This window comes from Abramis brama, assembly GCF_963993115.1.
Source record: "Abramis brama genome assembly, chromosome: 2".
Lineage (NCBI taxonomy): Eukaryota > Metazoa > Chordata > Actinopteri > Cypriniformes > Leuciscidae > Abramis > Abramis brama.
In genome coordinates this window covers 58,765,182-58,784,433 of record NC_139964.1, presented here as the reverse complement: position 1 = coordinate 58,784,433, position 19,252 = coordinate 58,765,182, and the positions used below count along the sequence as shown (strand labels likewise).

General features: G+C 37.5%; 1 protein-coding gene and 1 long non-coding RNA gene across 2 annotated transcripts; both read right to left on the bottom strand.

The window, feature by feature from the left end:
• Positions 1–13,946: 13,946 nt before the first annotated feature.
• On the bottom strand, positions 13,947–18,399 carry LOC311078489. The gene is made up of 3 exons (XR_014605184.1): positions 18,182–18,399; positions 17,469–17,532; positions 13,947–15,710 (listed from the first exon to the last, which is right to left on the bottom strand). It is a non-coding gene; the product is annotated as an uncharacterized lncRNA (long non-coding RNA).
• LOC311078488 (QRFP-like peptide receptor) lies at positions 15,689–17,287 on the bottom strand. The gene has a single exon (XM_084107313.1). It carries the CDS (start codon positions 17,153–17,155, stop codon positions 15,818–15,820), a length of 1,338 nt encoding a protein of 445 aa, XP_083963439.1. The 5' UTR covers positions 17,156–17,287; the 3' UTR covers positions 15,689–15,817.
• Positions 18,400–19,252: the final 853 nt, after the last annotated feature.

Genomic DNA, 19,252 nt, shown 5'->3' with positions numbered 1-19,252 from the left:
CCTGGATGTCCGAATCGTGAGAAACCAACGAGAAAACGTAAAAGTGCCTTACCAATGCCGCAAAATGAATGGCTTACCTTTCATACTTTCCCATCAAATGATCGTGAGCGTCTTCTTCTCAGTTCTCATGCATGCGTTGTGGCGCTCTCGTGAACTCACGTCAGAGGCTTGATCTTTCTAGAGTTTTACATCGTATTTGCGGCAATAGTCTTATTCAGAATTACCTTGAAGATTGTTCACATCAATTTTAAGTGGTGATACTGAGAAATAAATCCACCAATAAACCAAAACTGTGAATGAAGATAAGCGAATAAAAGACAATATAAACACTGACAAGATTTAGAGACCTGCGTGCCAGGTAATGCTTCACTTGAGCGATCATGAAGAAGATAAGGGCAGCACACCGTCCCAGACAAAGCCTGAGGGCTCTGGATGGTCATTGGGTGGTTCTCACTGCTTCCTGTCCTTAAATGTTATCACTGGTGAGTCGGGTGACTGTGGTGACCGAATGTGTCTCAGGCTTATTTTGGGTAAATGTATTATGCATCTTGAAATGTGTGGGAAGTGATGTCTTGAGGCTATGTGACTTTGTTTTCAGGTTTCTTTAAGCTGCGATTAGATGCTCACCCTCTTTGCATGCTTTAACACCAGTGCAGACGGAGCTGTAGGCGCCTTCCTAAACAAACAACCAGTGAGGCAGGAAAGAGAGAGAGGAAAATGTGGAATCAAGGAAAGGTAGAGTGGTAAATCTTTGTGTTTTAATAGGCAGGAAGGAAAACAGATTGCTGAGAGGAAGGAAAATAAGGGAAATCATGGTGTTTATCAAATTATTCTCAAAACACACACAAATTATTTTTAACAAATCAAAGAAAGAACTCTTTTCATGGCATGCCAAGGAAACCACTCCCAGTTACATGGCGAGAATGTATAAAAATCTGGGGTCGGCAAGATTTTTTTTATGTTTTTGAAAAAAAGTCTCTTATGCTCAGCAAAGCTGCTTTTATTAGATCAAAATTACAATGAAATATTATTACAGTTTAAAACAACTTTTATTTTCATATATTATTTATTCCTTTGGTGGCAAAGCTGAATTTTCAGCTCCAGTCTTAAGTTTCACATGATCCTTCAGAAATCATTCTAATATGCTGATTTGGTGTTAAAGAAACATTTCTTATTATTGTCAATGTTGAAAACAACTGTGCCGCTTCATATTTTTGTGGAAACTCTGAAGTCCATGAAACTGAAACAAACATAACTAAATATCCCTGATACAAATATACCTTCGAATTGAAATGTTCCTATCAATGTGAAATGAATGAAGACTGCGTGTGAATCTGAGTCTTCAGGTGAAATATTCCTGCTCTTTCCTCTCTGGATTTCCTTCCACACATCATCTGTCATAGGTAATCTACATAAATTTCCTATAATGAGTGAGTGAAAAAACATTCCCTAACGAAGCTGTCTATCAATGCCATAATTTTCTGTCCTGCAAAAGGGGAAGCACATGTCACATTTAATCAAGATCATTTCATATCGTTGCAGTTGTGTTTATCAGTCGTATTTGTCATAAAGTGAATTGCAGTATTTGCTGTGATTCAGATTACCCAAAAGTGGACACCACTCGCGCATATCCATGATAATCTTGAAGAGGAAGTCTGGGGTCTCCAAGCAATCAACGAACGAATGGTTGAACAGGTGGGAAGGTGTCTCATTTGAAAGTGTGAGGAGGTAGAACCGAAATCACATACTCTCTAGAGTGAGAACTTATTTTGAATAAGTAATTACTTCACGACTGCTAAAATGGTATGTTCTATATAAAATAGAACCTGAACCTGAATGTAATCTATTCACCATGTTGTCATTATCATGTGACCTACCAGCGTCGCTTCACTGCCATTCTTAAATCCTCTCCTGTGGCCTCATGGGATAGTAAAGTGTCCATCGTATGCACACTTCAGAATCTCTCCGGAAGAAGTAGGTCCATGTACTTTTTGCCTACTCTTTTATGAGTACTGTGAATTCAGACATACTTCTTTCGTTACATAATATTTTTCACCTACTATATAGTAAGGAATGTAAGCGATTTCGAATGCAGCCAGTGTTTGAAGGTTAGTGCTGAAGGCCACACCTCTTTAGACTCATAGACCTCATCATTAATGCAGTCTAATCATTCTAATGACTGATGAAATACACCACCAAGTCATTAATGATATAGCATTTTTTTAATAGAATATCTGAAATAAAGAGAAACATGTCAGATTTATTATTTACATTAACAAGCACCATAATAATAAGGATAATTACTTTGGATAAAAAATTGTCTCTCATTTTGTAATGATGCAGGGGGTTGAATAGATGGCAGGCGAAGATGCAGTTCTAATTGCAGAGGTTATATTGAAATAAACAAACAAGCAAAAATAAACCTAACCAATACACACACAAGAACCAGAGAAACTGAAACAAGAACCATCTAAAGACAGCCACAGCAAAACAACGACTGACAGAGCAACAAGAGAAACACAAGGTTGAGATAACACACCTGGGGAACACAATCAAGGGGAAAAACTACAAACTGACTACAAAATGGCACATGGGACAGAAAACAGGAAGTATCACAAAAATCCAAGGACAACCACAGAGAACAAATTACACATTTACACCTGGTTTTGAACATGGTACAATGGTAGAACCATGAATCTTTGGACTACTATACTATGTACATACCAAGTGGGATATGAATATGGTAATCATACAGTACAATGATATATATCAAATTACTACCATTTGATACTATGATTGTAGCATGCTTTTTGTTTTTTGCAATTAATTATTATTAATAATTGCAATTATGATGTTATAAATAATATTTGTACATTAGAAAACTATTATTATAATTTTAAGAATGAACATAGGCCTACTAGTTATTTTATAGGGCTGGGACAATACACCTATCTCCCGATTCGATACTATCACGATACTTACGATTTTTTTTTTTTTTTTTTTTAACACTAGAGTGCCACTGTCCTGCAGAGTTTAGCTTCAGCCCTGATAAAAACTCACCTGCCTGTATCTATTTAGTAATCCTGAAAACACTGATTGCCTTGTTCAGGTGTGTTTAATTAGGGTTGGAGTTAAACTCTGCAGGACAGTGGCCCTCCAGGACCGGAGTTGTCTATCCCTGCACTAGACCATAGGCAAAAGTTAAATCAATCACTTATACAGACTGTAGCCTACAGTACATGTTGTATAAGATGAGTCATATTTACAAAAATAATTCATCACATCTTTCTGACTTATTTCAGAAGCATCATACAGTACTACATTCTCTTTAATAAATGATTCAATAACAAATCATTTTTTTTAAAGTCCTCTGTTGAAACGAAAGTGGCTAACTTCTGTCAACCTCATCTATAAGCAAGGACAAAAATAAAGCAATTTAATTTGAATTAATATCGATTCTGTAATAAAAAAAAAAAAGATTTTAAAATCGTTTAAAAAAATCGCGAAACCTAGGTGAATCGATTTTTTCCTCTCAGCCTTATTATTTTGGTTTATTTTTACCATTTATTCCCTCATATTACTTTTTTGAATTTGGGTCAACCTCAGCTTCTGTTGTTTTGAAATATACTATATGGATAAACATTGACTTTATTTTTACAATATAAACAATGAATAATATAAATTTACATGGGTTGGTTTTGGAACAATAATATGTATATAAAATACTGGATGACGTGTAATTTTCTGCTATTAAATTCAGATAAAACGGAGGTATTACTTATTGGCCCAAAAAACTGCCCACAAAACCTCTTACAATACAACTTTAATTTAGAAGGATGTCCTGTTACTTTATCCACTACAGTAAAAGACCTGGGTGTTATATTAGACCGCAACTTGTCTTTCGAAAATCATATTTCATATGTTACAAGAACAGTCTTTTTCTACCTTAGAAACATTGCTAAGCTACATAACATGCTATCTGTTTCTGATGCAGAAAAGTTAGTTCATGCATTCATGACCTCAAGACTATTACTGTAATGCTTTATTAGCTGGTTGTCCTGCATCCTCAATAAACAAGCTACAGTTAGTCCAAAATGCAGCTGCTAGAGTTCTTACTAGGTTTAGGAAATATGATCATATAACACCAATTCTATCATCTCTACACTGGTTACCTATTAAGTTCCGTATCAGTTACAAAGTATTACTACTGACCTATAAAGCCCTAAATGGTTTAGCTCCTGGCCTGGGTATTTAACGGAACTTCTATCGCTCTACAATCCATCGCGCTCTTTAAGATCACTAAATTCGAGGCTTCTGGTCATTCCTAGGATATCTAAGTCCACTAAAGGAGGGAGGGCGTTTTCACATTTAGCTCCTAAACTGTGGAATGGCCTTCCTGATATTGTTCGAGGCTCAGACTCGCTGTCCCAGTTTAAAACTAGATTAAAGACGCATCTCTTTAGCCAAGCATTCGCATAATACTACCTTCTATACTACAGTTGAATCATATCGAATGCATTAATATTATGAACAGCAGCTATGCTAATTATTTCCCATCTGCTTTTCTGTCGTTATCTCGGGACGCTAGTGAAGAGACGACTCGACGCCTGTGAAGAGATGACTCAACGCTATATTATGCCCTAAATTAATACATGATTAACTAACTGTATTTTTCTATGTAGCCTACATTTCTGAAATGCACGTTCTGTAAAGCTGCTTTGAGACAATATGTATTGTGAAAAGCGCTATACAAATAATTTGAATTGAATATTCTAAATTAACCTTCAAAATGTATTTATTTAGCTAATCAAAATCTAATAATCCAATAATGTTCAAAAATCAAACCCTCTTGCAATAAAAATGGATGTAGCTGTTGGGCTACATAAGAGCAATAAGAGCATATTCAGAAGCCTTTAATCATCATCTCCATTCTCTTATGAGCAAGAAGAATATTTTGTGATATAGTTTACAGAGAATAACTTTCTGCTTTAGTGACGCACAACAACAGTGTTCAACAATAGCCAATCTTACACCCTTAAACTCGTGAGACTTCACTGCAGGAGCTGTGATCACGATAGCAGACACATCCAGATAAAGTTTACACCCTGAGGAGGCAGAGCTGGTTGATGTCACCTCATCTTAAAAGGGCCAAGCTGACAGAGATGGCAGGAACGCCTCCTGTGACTGGCTCAGTGCTTCCTCTTGACGGGTTTGAAATGGCAAGACTTACTTTAAAAAGCACTAAAGCAAGACACAGTGTTGAATACAGGTTCAGGTTTTCTTCCCCCGTCAACAGACCCGATGAAGTATGTTTGAACTGTGTTGCCATATTCTGACATAAAGACATGTTGTCAATTGAAATTCAAAGAAAGAATGATGGAATATGTCAGTCTATATATAGCCCCTTTCATTCATACAGTCTTTAATGGTAATTTACCGTTAATGAGCAATCAGCTTGGTGAAATTAAAGATACATCTTCGATTACCAAGCATGAATGATAATCGGAAAATAGGTTGAGTACTAAAAAAGAACAGCTGAACATCAATACACAAATAAAATATTGTTTAAAATGTTAGTAACTGTCTTCAGTTATTCTTTTGGAATACATGTAAAAATGCTTAAAACACTAACTTGAGATTTATACTTGGTTTTAATAAACAGAACAATAAAAAAATAATACTAAAACTAGAACTGTATTTGGTTTCTTTTTTGATGTAATGTAAAGTAATGTTTATTTAACCAGGAAAATGTGACAAGATTAAGTTGAACTGGGACATGAATTTACATTTGATTTATATATATATAGACACCACTGCATGCCACTGGATCAGGTGTGAACAGGACTTAAAAATACAAGTAAATCGGTTTTGGTTTGTGGTCATAGTCAGATGTAAAAAATGTAGTCAAATTGGACAGATAGTGAAACTAAAGCACTTTTCCTCATCCATGAGGATGAAGAAAACGGCTCAACATTTTAAAATCATTTCTGATGATTTGCATCACATAGGCTATTCACACATCAGTATAAAAATACCAGTAAACTATCTTACCGGCAAAAAGACCTTTGCTTGTGTGAACAGCATTGTGTATTTACCAGAAAAGTCATTCTGTTCATTTTACGGTAATTTACCTGGATTACCGTGAAAGGCCTATATGTTTCACAATGATTATATGTCATCACAATGATGATAGGCTAGTTCACCCAAAAATGAAATTCTTCATCCCAAGATTCATTCCAAACCTGTATGACTTTCTTTCTTCTGTGGAACACAAAATAAGATATTTGTAGGCTAAATGTCTCTGGGCCCTATTTTAACGATCTGAAACGCAAGTATCAAACAGGAAACGCAAGTAACTTTGTGGGCAGATCTCGCAAATCTAAAATGGGTTGGTCTGTAGTAGCTTCATTACTCATAGGTGTGGTTTGGGAGTAACGTGAAATAAACCAATCAGAGCATCATCTCACATTCCCTTTAAGAGCAGGTGCGCTTGTTCCATGGCGGATTGCTATTATAATGGTGGATTTGCCAGGCGCGCGCCAGGAGCGGTTCATAGCCGAGGAGACCGACGTTCTCGTCAGGGCCGTAAAACACAGAGAAGTGACATTGTATGGGGATGGGAGAAACCCACCCAAATTAGCTTCGGTTAAACAGGCGTATAATAATTTTGGTAAATGTGTAAGCTAGTTTTATGGCTATTTTTTCACATCTTCATGGACACCACAATGATTTCCCTCATGTGGAATATTTTTTCCTTTTAATTATGTATGGTTTGCAAAAATGGCAACTGCTACGTCTGTGTGTAGATGAGAGAAGCAAAGTGTATGCGCGTTGTGCACACGCTACATTATGGCCAAGCATGCGCCCTTAAAATAGCATCTGAACGCGCCACTGAAAACACGCCACTGACTTTAGACTAGGTTTTCCAGGTCTGTGGCGGAATTGTTTTCTGGGACTGCAAAATAGCACCAGGGAACGTTTGCGCCAGAACACGCCTCCTCTTTTCGCTGAACCGCCCCCGGGAGCGCAAGTTCATTCCCTAATTTACCGACGTGCGTCTGTCGAGGGAAAAGTTCGCTGTGCGTCAGGTGCAAAATAGGAATGATACATTCGTCGATGTAAAAAGTAAATTGCGCTGGGTGCAAGATAGGGCCCTTTGTGTGTTTTTTGTCCATTCAGTGTGTCAATCAATGGTCACCAACTCTGTTTGGCTGCTACCAACATTCTTCAAAATATGTGTTCTGCAGATGAAAGAGTCATACAGGTTTAATACGACATGAGGGTGAGTGAAAACTTATACCTTTAATAAATAAAAGTGTTTGTCATGCAAGACATCACTTAAATTGACTATATTTTCAGATTTACTTTATCATTCAGATTCACTTTATCATTTTACTGCAAATAATTATATTTTTATGTTTGAGACACAGAGAGGTCCTGTGGACACTTTTTCTTTTTTTGCCCATAGAAGAACTCTGTTTTAGCTGAGTAAAGTACTCATACGGATCAGTAATTATCTCAAATACTAGGTGAAAGTTTTTTTGTTTTTTTTTTACTTAATCAAAATGCTGCTGGATGCCAATTTGATCATTATTCATCAGATTTTCAAAAAGTGAGAAATGCTGAGATCACACAGCATGCCCTGAGGAATTTAGAAAACTTTAATTAACAGTTCAGTAATTTTGCTCTAACTTGCAAGCTTTTAATGGTCCCTCTGCGCTTTGTTTTTGTGATAATATTGTCATGTCTTTAAATTATCTTCATTTGCTTTTCTAAACACACACTTGGGGTCGGTAAGATTTTTAAATGTTTTTGAACAAAATACTTACCAAGGCTGCATGTATTCCATCAAACATAGAATAATATTGTGAAATATTACGATTGTTTCGATTTTAATATATATTTAAAATGTAATTTATTTCTGTGATGGCAAAGCTGAATTTTCAGCATCATCACTCCAGTCTTCAGTGTCACACAATCCCTTAGAAATCCTTCTGATATGCTGATTTCGTTCTCAAGAAACATTTCTTATTTTTCTCAAAGTTGAAAACAGCAGCTTAATATTTTTGTGGAAACCAGGACACACTTTTTCTGGATTCTTTAATGAAGAGTAAATTCAAAAGAACAGTATTTATTTGAAATAGGAATATTTTGTAACAGTATATCAAAGTTTTTGCTGAATTAAAAAAAACGTTTGCGTAATTATTTTAATTACATTTCTAACTTCACAAGGCAGAACAGTTTAATCAGTCCAAAGCGAAAATACACTTTGAAAGCTCCTTGAAGAGAAATATTGAGTCGACAGTCACAGATCAATATAGAGAACAGAGCAGCTTAAGCACGCACATCACCATCATCATCATCGATTTGCTGGATTTTCAGATGTAATCAGACTGCATCTTGTGTGCATCATTTTCAGATACAGCGCTGATGTATTGTATAGTGAGATTGGCAGCTGTATGATTAGTTGTGACAGACTTCACAGCTGTGGTGTTTATGGGGGATATGGATCACACATTCTCTTCTCTCACTCTCTTTCATGGTCTAGACAGACTGAAAGAATACAAGAAGCCTCTAGAGTCTCGAGACAATCTGTAATGTTTGACGTCGACATTGAATGCATTATAAACTACCCAATCAAACTTTCTGCTCTTTGTGTATACTGATGATTTTAAATAGGCTGATTCGAGTAATATAATTGCTGTATATCTGATGCCAGCCTGTGTTTGAAAGTGTAGAGACAATTTTCAACTTTTCATTCTCACTCAAGACTCATGAAACCTTAACATTTAAATGGCATTTCAGCTTTTTCTCTTGATGTGAATAGAATCTCAGTTGATGTTGTAGTCGTGTATCCTCTAACATGTCTCTGTATATCCAAAAGTGATTTATGTTAAATCACATATATATATATATATATATATAATTTTTTTTTTTTTTTTTTTTTTTTTAACTCAGTGTTACCAACTAATTATCCAACTCAGATTAAATCAACTTTGATTCTGCTAACCATTGTTTAATGTTTAAACATTGTCTAAGTATAGGAGCTAAAAAAATATTTATGTACATTTCAAATAAGCCTATATTATTTTTACATTTTAGTTAACTTATTTTAATTGTATTATAATTTGTCTGGAAGTCTGGAACTAAAAAAATTAGAACACAATAATTCACGTACCAGTCTGCTAGTTGTTTTTAATCAGTTACATTTTTATATGATCTATTTGCAGTCACTCTTTTTAAATGATGCACTGTCAAGCTGCTCATTTGATATATAATTGATTCTAAACAGCTGTATTTATTAATATTTAATCTGCCATAATTCTGTTGAGTAGATAACTTGTGCCATATGAACAAAAATTTGATTGCAGAGGTGAAAAATACAATCTGATAGTAATATATTTAAAGATTTTACCCATTTTACCCTACGTTGAGCCAGTGTATAAATTATCAGTAGCCTGTGTAACTATAGCTTCCCCAACACTGCTGCTCAAACCTCACAGTTACACAACACTGACTGTTTGATGGTGAGACTGGAAGGCAGAATTAGGACCACAGCAGGTACACCACACACACACACACACACACACACACACGTTGGTACGTTACATCATTTGTCAGACTTACAGCATGCACATATACTTGCATATACATTTCAAAAAATGTACCTATAATAATGCATACTGCCAAATAATGTTCTTAGACAAGAACAAAATCATGTCTAGCCTGCATAAAGTTCAGATCAGAACCCCAGTGAAGACCTTTGGAATGAAATACAAACTGCGAGTCAGGACCAGTCACCCAACATCAGTGCCTGAACTCAATGATGCTTGTGTGTACAAATAGGAGTAAATCTGTTTTGGCAAAACATCCAACATTTAGTGTCAAACCTTCCCAGAAGAATGGAAACTGTTAAAGCAGCAAATAAGGGAGGCCCAACTATCTATTAACCCCAGGGGCGCCTGAAGATAACCAGATACCTCTGGGTTACAACATTACGGTAGGTAAGGATGAAAGGAAAATGCAACTGAAACTTGGTTGAAATGTGACGAGTTTACAGGTATGATATCAACACCACAAATTAAACAAAGTAGTCATGCTTCATCAGCAATCGCTTGGCAAAAATGTGGGCTATTGCAAACTGCTCTGAAAGTGTGAAACTTACACTTACTCTGAAACCTCATTTTTACTTTGAAACATGCAGTGCTCACGTTTATTTAATTAAATCATAGCCTTTTGAAGTTTTTCACGTTAAGCAATTTTAAGACCTCTAGAAATGAAAATTAAGACTTTAAAGCAGCAATTGAAAACAGAGATAGCGATAACACCTTTAGATAACACTCGCAGAGTGGCTCTCTCACACAGTGTCGTTACAGAAAACTAGCTGTCCAGTCCAGGCTTTGCCGAAAATACGATTGTGAGTCCTAAAAATGTACATTCTGGTTGACTACCTACTGTATGGGTGTGTGAGTTTGTTTATAGAATGCGGTTGTCACTGCTGTAAACTCCTATATATAAAAATAATTATTTGAAAAAAATTATTTTCGTGCATATAGCAGCCTAGGCCCCTGTGCTTGAGTGCGTTAATGCGCTCCTGATTAACATCCATGATTTTTTCATTTAAATGTTCTCAAGCTCATATGGGTGTAGTGTTTGGGTGTACACATACTTTTGGCCACGTAGTGCATAGTTATTAATACACACACAACTACTAAATTTACCCACATATCCCTTGGGCAAAATGTCACCATCAATCTACACAGAGACTGTGCTGATGAAGATGAACTCATTAATAATGTATGAGAAAGCCAGGACTGCAGAATTCACAGACAGTTATTATTAATTTTAAGATGCAATATGTATGTGCATACTTTATCAAAGAATTTGATTGATGAAATAGAAAACACTCCAAAGTTTACAAAATCACTTCAGGGATTTGTCTGAATACTGCTGTATTTATAAACTCCTTATGTTTCTTTGAGTATTTTTAGGGTCTGTTCACATTTGTAGTTCGGTTCTTGGTTCTTTTGGTCAGGACCAAAAAAGATCATTTTTATTTAAATTATTTAGTCCTGGTTCGCTTAGTGTTCACACTGTCATTATTAACACTGAAAGATACAAAGTGACAAACAGCTTTTATGAAGTATTGTTTACAACAGAAATGATCAATCATCCAATACAAGACTGTGTACTGGACCTAATGCACCTGTTGTATGTGCATACATATGATGGTATTTTGACGAGCTGAGAACTCACAAAGAACTTACATTGGGCTCTATCTTGCACCCAGCGCAATTGACTTCGTACACCGACGCATGTATCATTCCTATTTTGCACCCGAAGCACAGCGGACTTTTCCCTCCACAGACACACGTCGGTAAATTAGGGAATGAACTTGCGCTCCCGGAGGCGGTTCAGCGAAAAGAGGAGGCATGTTCCGGCGCAAACGTTCCCTGGTGCTATTTTGCAGTTCCAGAAAACAATTCCACCACTGACCAGGAAAAACCTAGTCTAAAGTCAGTCTCTCATCTACACACAGACGCAGCAGTTGCTATTTTTGCAAACCATACATTATTACAAGGAAAAATATTCCACATGACGTAAATCATTGTGGTGTCCATAAAGATGTAAAAAAAAATAGGCATAAATCTAGCTTACACATTTACCAAAATTATTATACGCCTATTTAACCTAAATTAATTTTTGGGTAACTAACCAATTTGGGTGGGTTTCTCCCATCCCCATACAATGTCACTTCTCTGTGTTTTACGGCCCTGACGAGAACGTCGGTCTCCTCGGCTGTGAACCACTCCTGGCGCGCACCTGGCAAATCCGCCGTTATAATAGCATCCCGCCATGGAACAAGCGCACCTGCTCTTAAAGGGAATGTGAGATGTCGCTCTGATTGGTTTATTTCACGTTACGCCCAAACCACACCTATGAATAATGAAGCTACTTCAGACCAACCCATTTTAGATTTGCATCAGGTGCAAGAGTCATTTATCCCGCCGGTATAATAGCAACAGCGCCCGAGATCCGCCTACAAAGTTACTTGCGTTTTGCGTTTGATACTTGCGTTTCAGATCATTAAAATAGCGCCCAAAATGTGTAAAGGGGTCAAAACAACAGGAAATCTTCTGTTACACACACAAATGGAGATATGCTGCAAGGAGATGCTATCTCATGACCAATTCGTACGAGTGAGTAGGCTACGAGGTGACTAATTCGTACGAATTCGTACAACCTCACTCGTACGAATTGTCTAAACCCCAGTGATGGGTTAGTTTGAAGGCGGGGTCAGGGTCAGGTAGGTCATTCGTACTAATTCATACAAATTAGCCAACTCGTAAAATACGTACGAATTGCCATGAGATCGGGTTGGGGAAAAAAGGGTTTGCTTCAGCATTCTGTCCGTTTTAGGGCAGCATCTTGTGACATCATATCCTGTTTTCGGTTCGTTTACATGTCTTCGGCCTGTGTTGCGTTCATATTTCAGTCAAACCACACCAGAGTTTGTTTGGAAGCGGACAGAGACCCACCTTTCCAGGGTTAGTTTTAATCGAGCCAAACCTGCCAAGTGTGATCGCCCTTAGTCTAGTGCTCTTAGTAGGCTACTTAAAATTGTTTACTTCAGTGACAACCTCAGTACTGAGTTAAAACATTTCAAGTTCTGAAAACATTATATCAGCGGTCCAAACACGGTCCTCAAGGGCCACTGTCCTGCACAGTTTAGATCCAACTTCTACACACCTATCTGGTGTGTTTCTAGTATGCCTATTGAGACCTTGATTATGGTTTAGGTGTGTTTAATTAACTTTGCAGGACAGGGGCCCTCCAGGAGCAGGATTGGACACCCCTGCATAATATCATACTGAAATACTGTCAACGGTACACCACTTTGGCAACGGAGATGCAGTTATTTATAGGTTTGTATAATTACATAATGCAGAAAATAAATAATAAATAATTACAGATGCAGAAAATCCCTACTGCAGTTTCATGGCTAAATGTATTCAGGGCCTAAGGAAGATTCTTTTCCAAATTACCTAGTCGGTGGGTTGTCTGAACTGCTAAGATGTGGATGGAGTGCAACAGAATGGAACAGAAAGAAAAACAAAGAAGATGACACAGCGTCTTATAAATGCAATGCTTTTGATGTAGCACTTTCCTCCAACTAGATAAGGCATGTACATGCGTAGAGAAATCGCAGCACAACAGTTTGGTCTCTATGTGATCATGTTATCAGGTACCACTACCCACATTCAGTCAGTCAGGATCAATTGTGCACTGACTCCACTACAAGTCACTTGAAAGCTTCTGGCTGATTAGAAGAGAGCATGAGAGAGAGAGAGAGAGCGCGAGAGAAGGTGGGTACAAAGAGCAAGAGCAGTTGGTACAAAATGAAATGCAGTTGTTTATTATAAATTATATTTACAAATCTGAGGTCATGTCCTCTCTGAGACATAATTCTTTTATATTGATTGCTTAATCTAAATTGAACATAGATAGCAACGCCAAGATAGTGGAACTAGTATACACAAGACACATATCACATCTATATTGCAGAAAACAATTCATATTTACAGAACTCATGGGAAAATATGTACCCGTATAAATGTGTGTGTAAAAAAAACAAAATAGGACAGGGAAGTATAGCCTATACACTATAATGCCATAGTGTATTTTTGTAAGCTAATGACTGAAATATATATATTTTTAAAAATCTGTACATTTTATATCTGTTTTTTTATTTGACTTAGGTCTCCCTCCATAATACCTGTCAAATTTATTTTCAGTTGCCGTAGCTTCTTATGCAACTGCTGCTATAAAATTTCCAAGTCAATAAAATATTGAGCATTTTCACCAGAGGGCATTTCTCCTCAGAGTATGTTTAAGACATAGTGACAGACATTACACAGCTTCTTCTTTTTTCTTTTTTTTTTATTAAACCAAAGATATTATCCAAACATCATTTTTGTCTCATTAGGTTGAAGTTGCAGTCACTGTAATTTCTACATTCACTACCAGTCACATTTTTACATGGTTTTAAAAGAAGTCTCTTATGCTCATTCCAAGCATGCATTTACTTAATCAATAATACAGTAAAGCAGTGATAATGTGAACTATTATCACAAAAAAAAAATGATTTCTATTATAAAATATTTTAAAATGGAATTGATTCATGTGATGCAAAGCTGAATTTTCAGCACCACTACTCCCGTCTTCAGTGTCACATTCTAATTAGGGATGCACCGATATGAACATTTTGGCAGATACTGATAACCGATAATTCTTTATATTTGAAAGCTGATAACCGATATATTGGCTGATACATTTTTAAAAAAACATTTTTTGCCTGATTACAAAAACAAAGGTCTCACCATTAAAATCCATGTCTCAAGCACACAATTATAATGTTCTCATTATAATGTTATATAGCCTATATGACAGACTTGTGCTGCAAATGTTGCACTTGTATTTTCCTTTTTTTAAGTGATTCTAATCATATTTCAAGCAATTCAAAACCATCATGGCGAACAGTGCGAATATGAAGTGTCTCAGCTGAAGGAAATAATCCATTATTTATCGGCTTTAATATATCATCTAAATTTTCTTATCAGGCCGATAACAATAACATTAAAAAATTAATATATATTGTCCGATACCGATATGGTGGCAAATATATTGTGCATCCCTAATTCTAATATGATTTGGTGCTCAAGAAACAATTTCTTATTATTATCAATACTGAACACAGTTGCTGCTGCTCATCTTCTCTTTTTTTTTAGGATTCTTTGATGAACATAAAGTTCAAAATAAATAGAAATGTTTTGTGACATTATACATGTCTTTACTGTCACTTTTTCCATCCTTTCTGAATAAAAGTATTAATTTCTTTCCTACTGACCCTAATATTTTGGACGGTGTAGTGTAGTTTAGAAACTAAGTTTCTGCTCTGACTTCAGAAAGATAACACTAAGAAGAGGGTGATGACTTGAGATGCAGATGGTTTCCACATTTAGTAGAGAAGGTGAGAAGCTGTGAGTGTGTTCACAGAAAGACGCTTCCATGACGTTTCTTCACCAGAGATTGTAGGTGTGAGGAGTGCTTATGTCTCGGTTTCACTCGGATGATAATTTTAATTGCTGCTCTGCTAGATGGTTGGTTTATTTTTAGACACTGCTCTAGGCAAAACTTAGCAGCATAACCTTATACATTCTGCATTGAACCACTTTATTCCTTCACGATATGGATTTCTTACATGGTACTTAAGTTGTAAATGGCAAGATATTTATTACATATTATTAGTACATTTACAGAAGATCTAAACATGGCTAAGAGTTACATCATCTCCAATATGAATGGTTTAATCACTATGCAGTTAAACAATTGATGTATGATTAAAAAGATGCTCAATGCTCACACATGACTGTCCCATTCCCACTTGAGAATATTCCACAAAATAATTGTTTGCCAATTTTTCCTCAAACCTTGAAAGCTATTTTTCAAAACATGAAGAGATGTTTCATCCAAAAGTGAAATTCAGTCATCATTTTCTCATCCTCGTGTCGTTGGAGTCTATGGAAGCTTGTTTCGCCACAGAATGAAACAGGAGTCAGCCAAACCGGTATGACTTTGACTTTGTTTTTTTTTCTGTGGAATCCAAAATCATTTTTTGTCCATACAATGAAAGTCAATGGGGTCCAATGCTGTTTGAGAAAGAAAGAAAGTCAAAGAGGTTTAGAATGAAGGGTTTATAGAAGCACAAAGCACAACACATCTGTGAGCGAATGTCCACAGCGGTGCATCAGGCCTGCTATGTATCCAGTGCAATCGCCTCGCTCATTCCTAAGTGATAAGGTAAGCTCACAGAATCGCACGTGCGAGATTGAGTCCACCACATCGACAGATTCAGATTTCCATTATCCTCTCCACAGGAGTTGGTTGTGTCGAGAGCGGCGCTCCCTGGAGATTTGTCTTGATTCTGCAGGTTGAATATTTTTGGGAGGGAGGCCAGAGCCAGGGCTGAGGCTGGGGACGGGCCACAGAGGCGCAAACGCAAAGCCTTGGCTGAGCGGTGGAGGTCACCAATGAAGCAGTAGCAAAATGGGTTGAGAGAAGAGTTGGTGAGGCCTAACCACTGTGCAAAGGGCCTGGTCTGTAGGAGCCAGTCCGGTGGATGGCGCAGCTCACGGTCCAGCCAGATATCAGTCACGTACATAGGCAACCATGACAGAGCAAAGAGCAGCACCAAAGCTGCGACCATACGTGCGATCTGCTTGCGCCCCTGCAACCTCGTCTCATGAAGCGCCTGAGAACGGGGGTCCAGCTCTGTGAACTGACCCTCGGTGCCAGTGCTGCGCAGCCGGCGACACGTGAGGAAGGCTAGAGTGAGATTAAACGCAACAGGTAGGCAGTAGAGCGCGCTGAACAGCAGGACGTTGTACGCCTGTCGCAAGCGTGGCTGCGGCCACACCTCTCCACAGACGGGCAGCACGATGGCCAGCCCTTCGATCAAAGCTACTTCATCACGCCTGGTGACTATTGCAACGGGCATGCAGATCACTGAGGAGACGAGCCACACGATTGTGACGGAGGCGAGGATGCGTCGGCGAGTGAAGTAGGCTCGGGATTGTAGCGGCGAGTGAACAGCATAGTACCGGCTGATGCTGATGACGGTGATGCTCAGGACGCTGGCCGAAACTGACACCGCTTGCGTGAATGGCACCGCGCGGCACAGAAAGTCCCCGTACACCCATGGTGTGTAGATGCGGTGGCCCAGGGTGACAGGCATGCACACGCAAACAACTGCTAGATCGCACACCGCTAGGTTTATCAGCAGGCAGCGGGTGGCGCTCGCACCCGACAGACGCATGCTTCCATGCTGGCCAAGTAGGACTTTGAGGGACATGACATTTCCTAAGAAACCCACAAGGAAGGAAATAGAGTAAAGGACAGTCAATATAATGGTGCCAGGCTCTCGGATGGTGAGGAACAGCTGCCATTCTAAAGCAGCATTATCCTGGAAGAAGAAGGAGCTGTTGAAGAAGCTGGCTGGAGTCGACCTGCTCTTGTTTTGAGGTTCACGTTGAAGGTCCAATGCCCTGGGAAGGGCGTAGAACTGGGTTGGTGTCTGATCTGGGGTCAGATTCATAGTGGTTTTCCCGTGATGTTGAGTGGGTCAACTATGACAGAACTACATCATGACTAAACTACATGTTAACAATTTGAACAATTTACTTTTCAGGTACTAACGTTTCCATTCATGCACAAAAAAGCTTGAAGGCCATGACAGAAAAAAGCAGGTGATGTGAAATCCATTCTTTCCTTTTGTCGTTTCACTAACTCAAAGCCAATGCATCTCTTCTTCCACACAGTACTGACTACACAATTCACTTTTACCCCCACAGACAATATAGATGACAACAAAAGCTAATAAGATCCTCTTCTTTATCTAATATGTATACCTCGTCTTCATTCCTTTGTTTTCTTCCTTCACATCTTGAGGTCATCTGTATCTTCATGTATGACCTGAAAAAGGACAGAGACAGTTACACACATAGATGTATATGCCACGGACATACACATTTATTCACATACCCCTTAAAAGAATGTAGAAAAGCCACAAACACGAACAAGTAAAAGCTTTCCAAATCCTTTGATTTATTCATGCTTTCAGTCTCACGCTGCATAGTGTGTATAAGGGAAGCTAAGATTCCCATATTAAATATAAGTGCTAACAGCAGTAAATAAGACAGAAAGGTTTTTACTTTGTGTAAATCAATAGCTTTATTTTCCCCAATTCACCTGTCAAACTGATTTGCAGTCATGCTGATAATCATGGTATAATCATGAATGGTGTTGCAAATGTTTTAATCCATTCATAAAAACTCTTGTACTTATTGGTTACCAAATATTGTTTTATTTTATGAATATAAAATAACATAAAACATAATATTTTATAATAATATACATGCCGATGAAGGTAAATCATTTAAGATTAAAAAAAGCAGCAATACACGATTCATAAGTAGCCTAATTTATTAAAACACTATGCCCTCGATATAAATATTATATATATATATATATATAAAAGTGACGAAACATTCAGCAGTCGACACAGAACACAGCTAATTTTACACACAGATGAATTTGGAAATGGAAAGCCAAGGCTACTTACTCAAACGATCATAACGCTCGGATGTATCTTCCAGTAAGTCAAAAGTTAATAAATGCCCTCCAGGTAAAGATCAACGAACATTTTCCAACAGACTTCCATTAAATCCAGCGCGGTGAGGCGTCAGTTACCTGTTCACGACCTCTGGTAAAGAAGAAGAGTGAGTTATCGGTTGAGGTTCAAGGCAAGCTGAAGCTTTGTCTTTAACTGTGTTCGATCGCTGCGCACATGCGCCACCTCGCGGCAGCATGAAGACACTGACACAACCCCCGGTCACCAGCTGTGCTTTCCTCCTGAGGCAAGAAGAGCACATCCAGATGCTTAAGATAGCAGAATCATTTAAATATTTAAGTTGTAAGGTGATGGAATGTAGTAAATAGAATTAAATTAATAATAGAAGCCCACCCCAGTCATTTTCTGCTCTACCATAAAAAATGTAACTCTCATTAGACTTTACTGAAATACATCAGTCTGGACACAGTGATTTTAATATATAGGCCTATATATATATATATATATATATATATATATATATATATATATATATATATATATATATATATATATATATTAAAATCAGTAGGCTACTTCCTTAAATAAATTGCAATTTAAAAAAAAGAAAATTATTTTCATCATTACACATATGAAAACTAATATTTCAACATGTTAAGGGGCCAAAAAAGAAGAATTTCTTTATGCAATAATAGCCTATGATTGAGAGAGAAACCAAGCTTACGTACTGTAGATCTGCACCCGTTCATCCCTTAATTAACTCACACTCTGTTCTGGACGACAATGTTACTTTCACCTGTCAGCACATTTCATGTGATATTTCTCCTTTTTCTGAATTCATTATACTGAAGAGTTTCCATTTTCTGGCACGCCATCTGTGCAGAATTCCTGTGCTCCGTCTGTGCCTACTGCAATTATTCTGGGGCATTATTCGTATAACCCCTATGATAGATGCAATTACAATACACCATATCATAATTTAACCCTTGTGCACCAATTTGAAAAAGTTACTCTGAGGTCCTTAGAGGACAAAAATGTCACAAAAAAAAAAAAACTGTCATA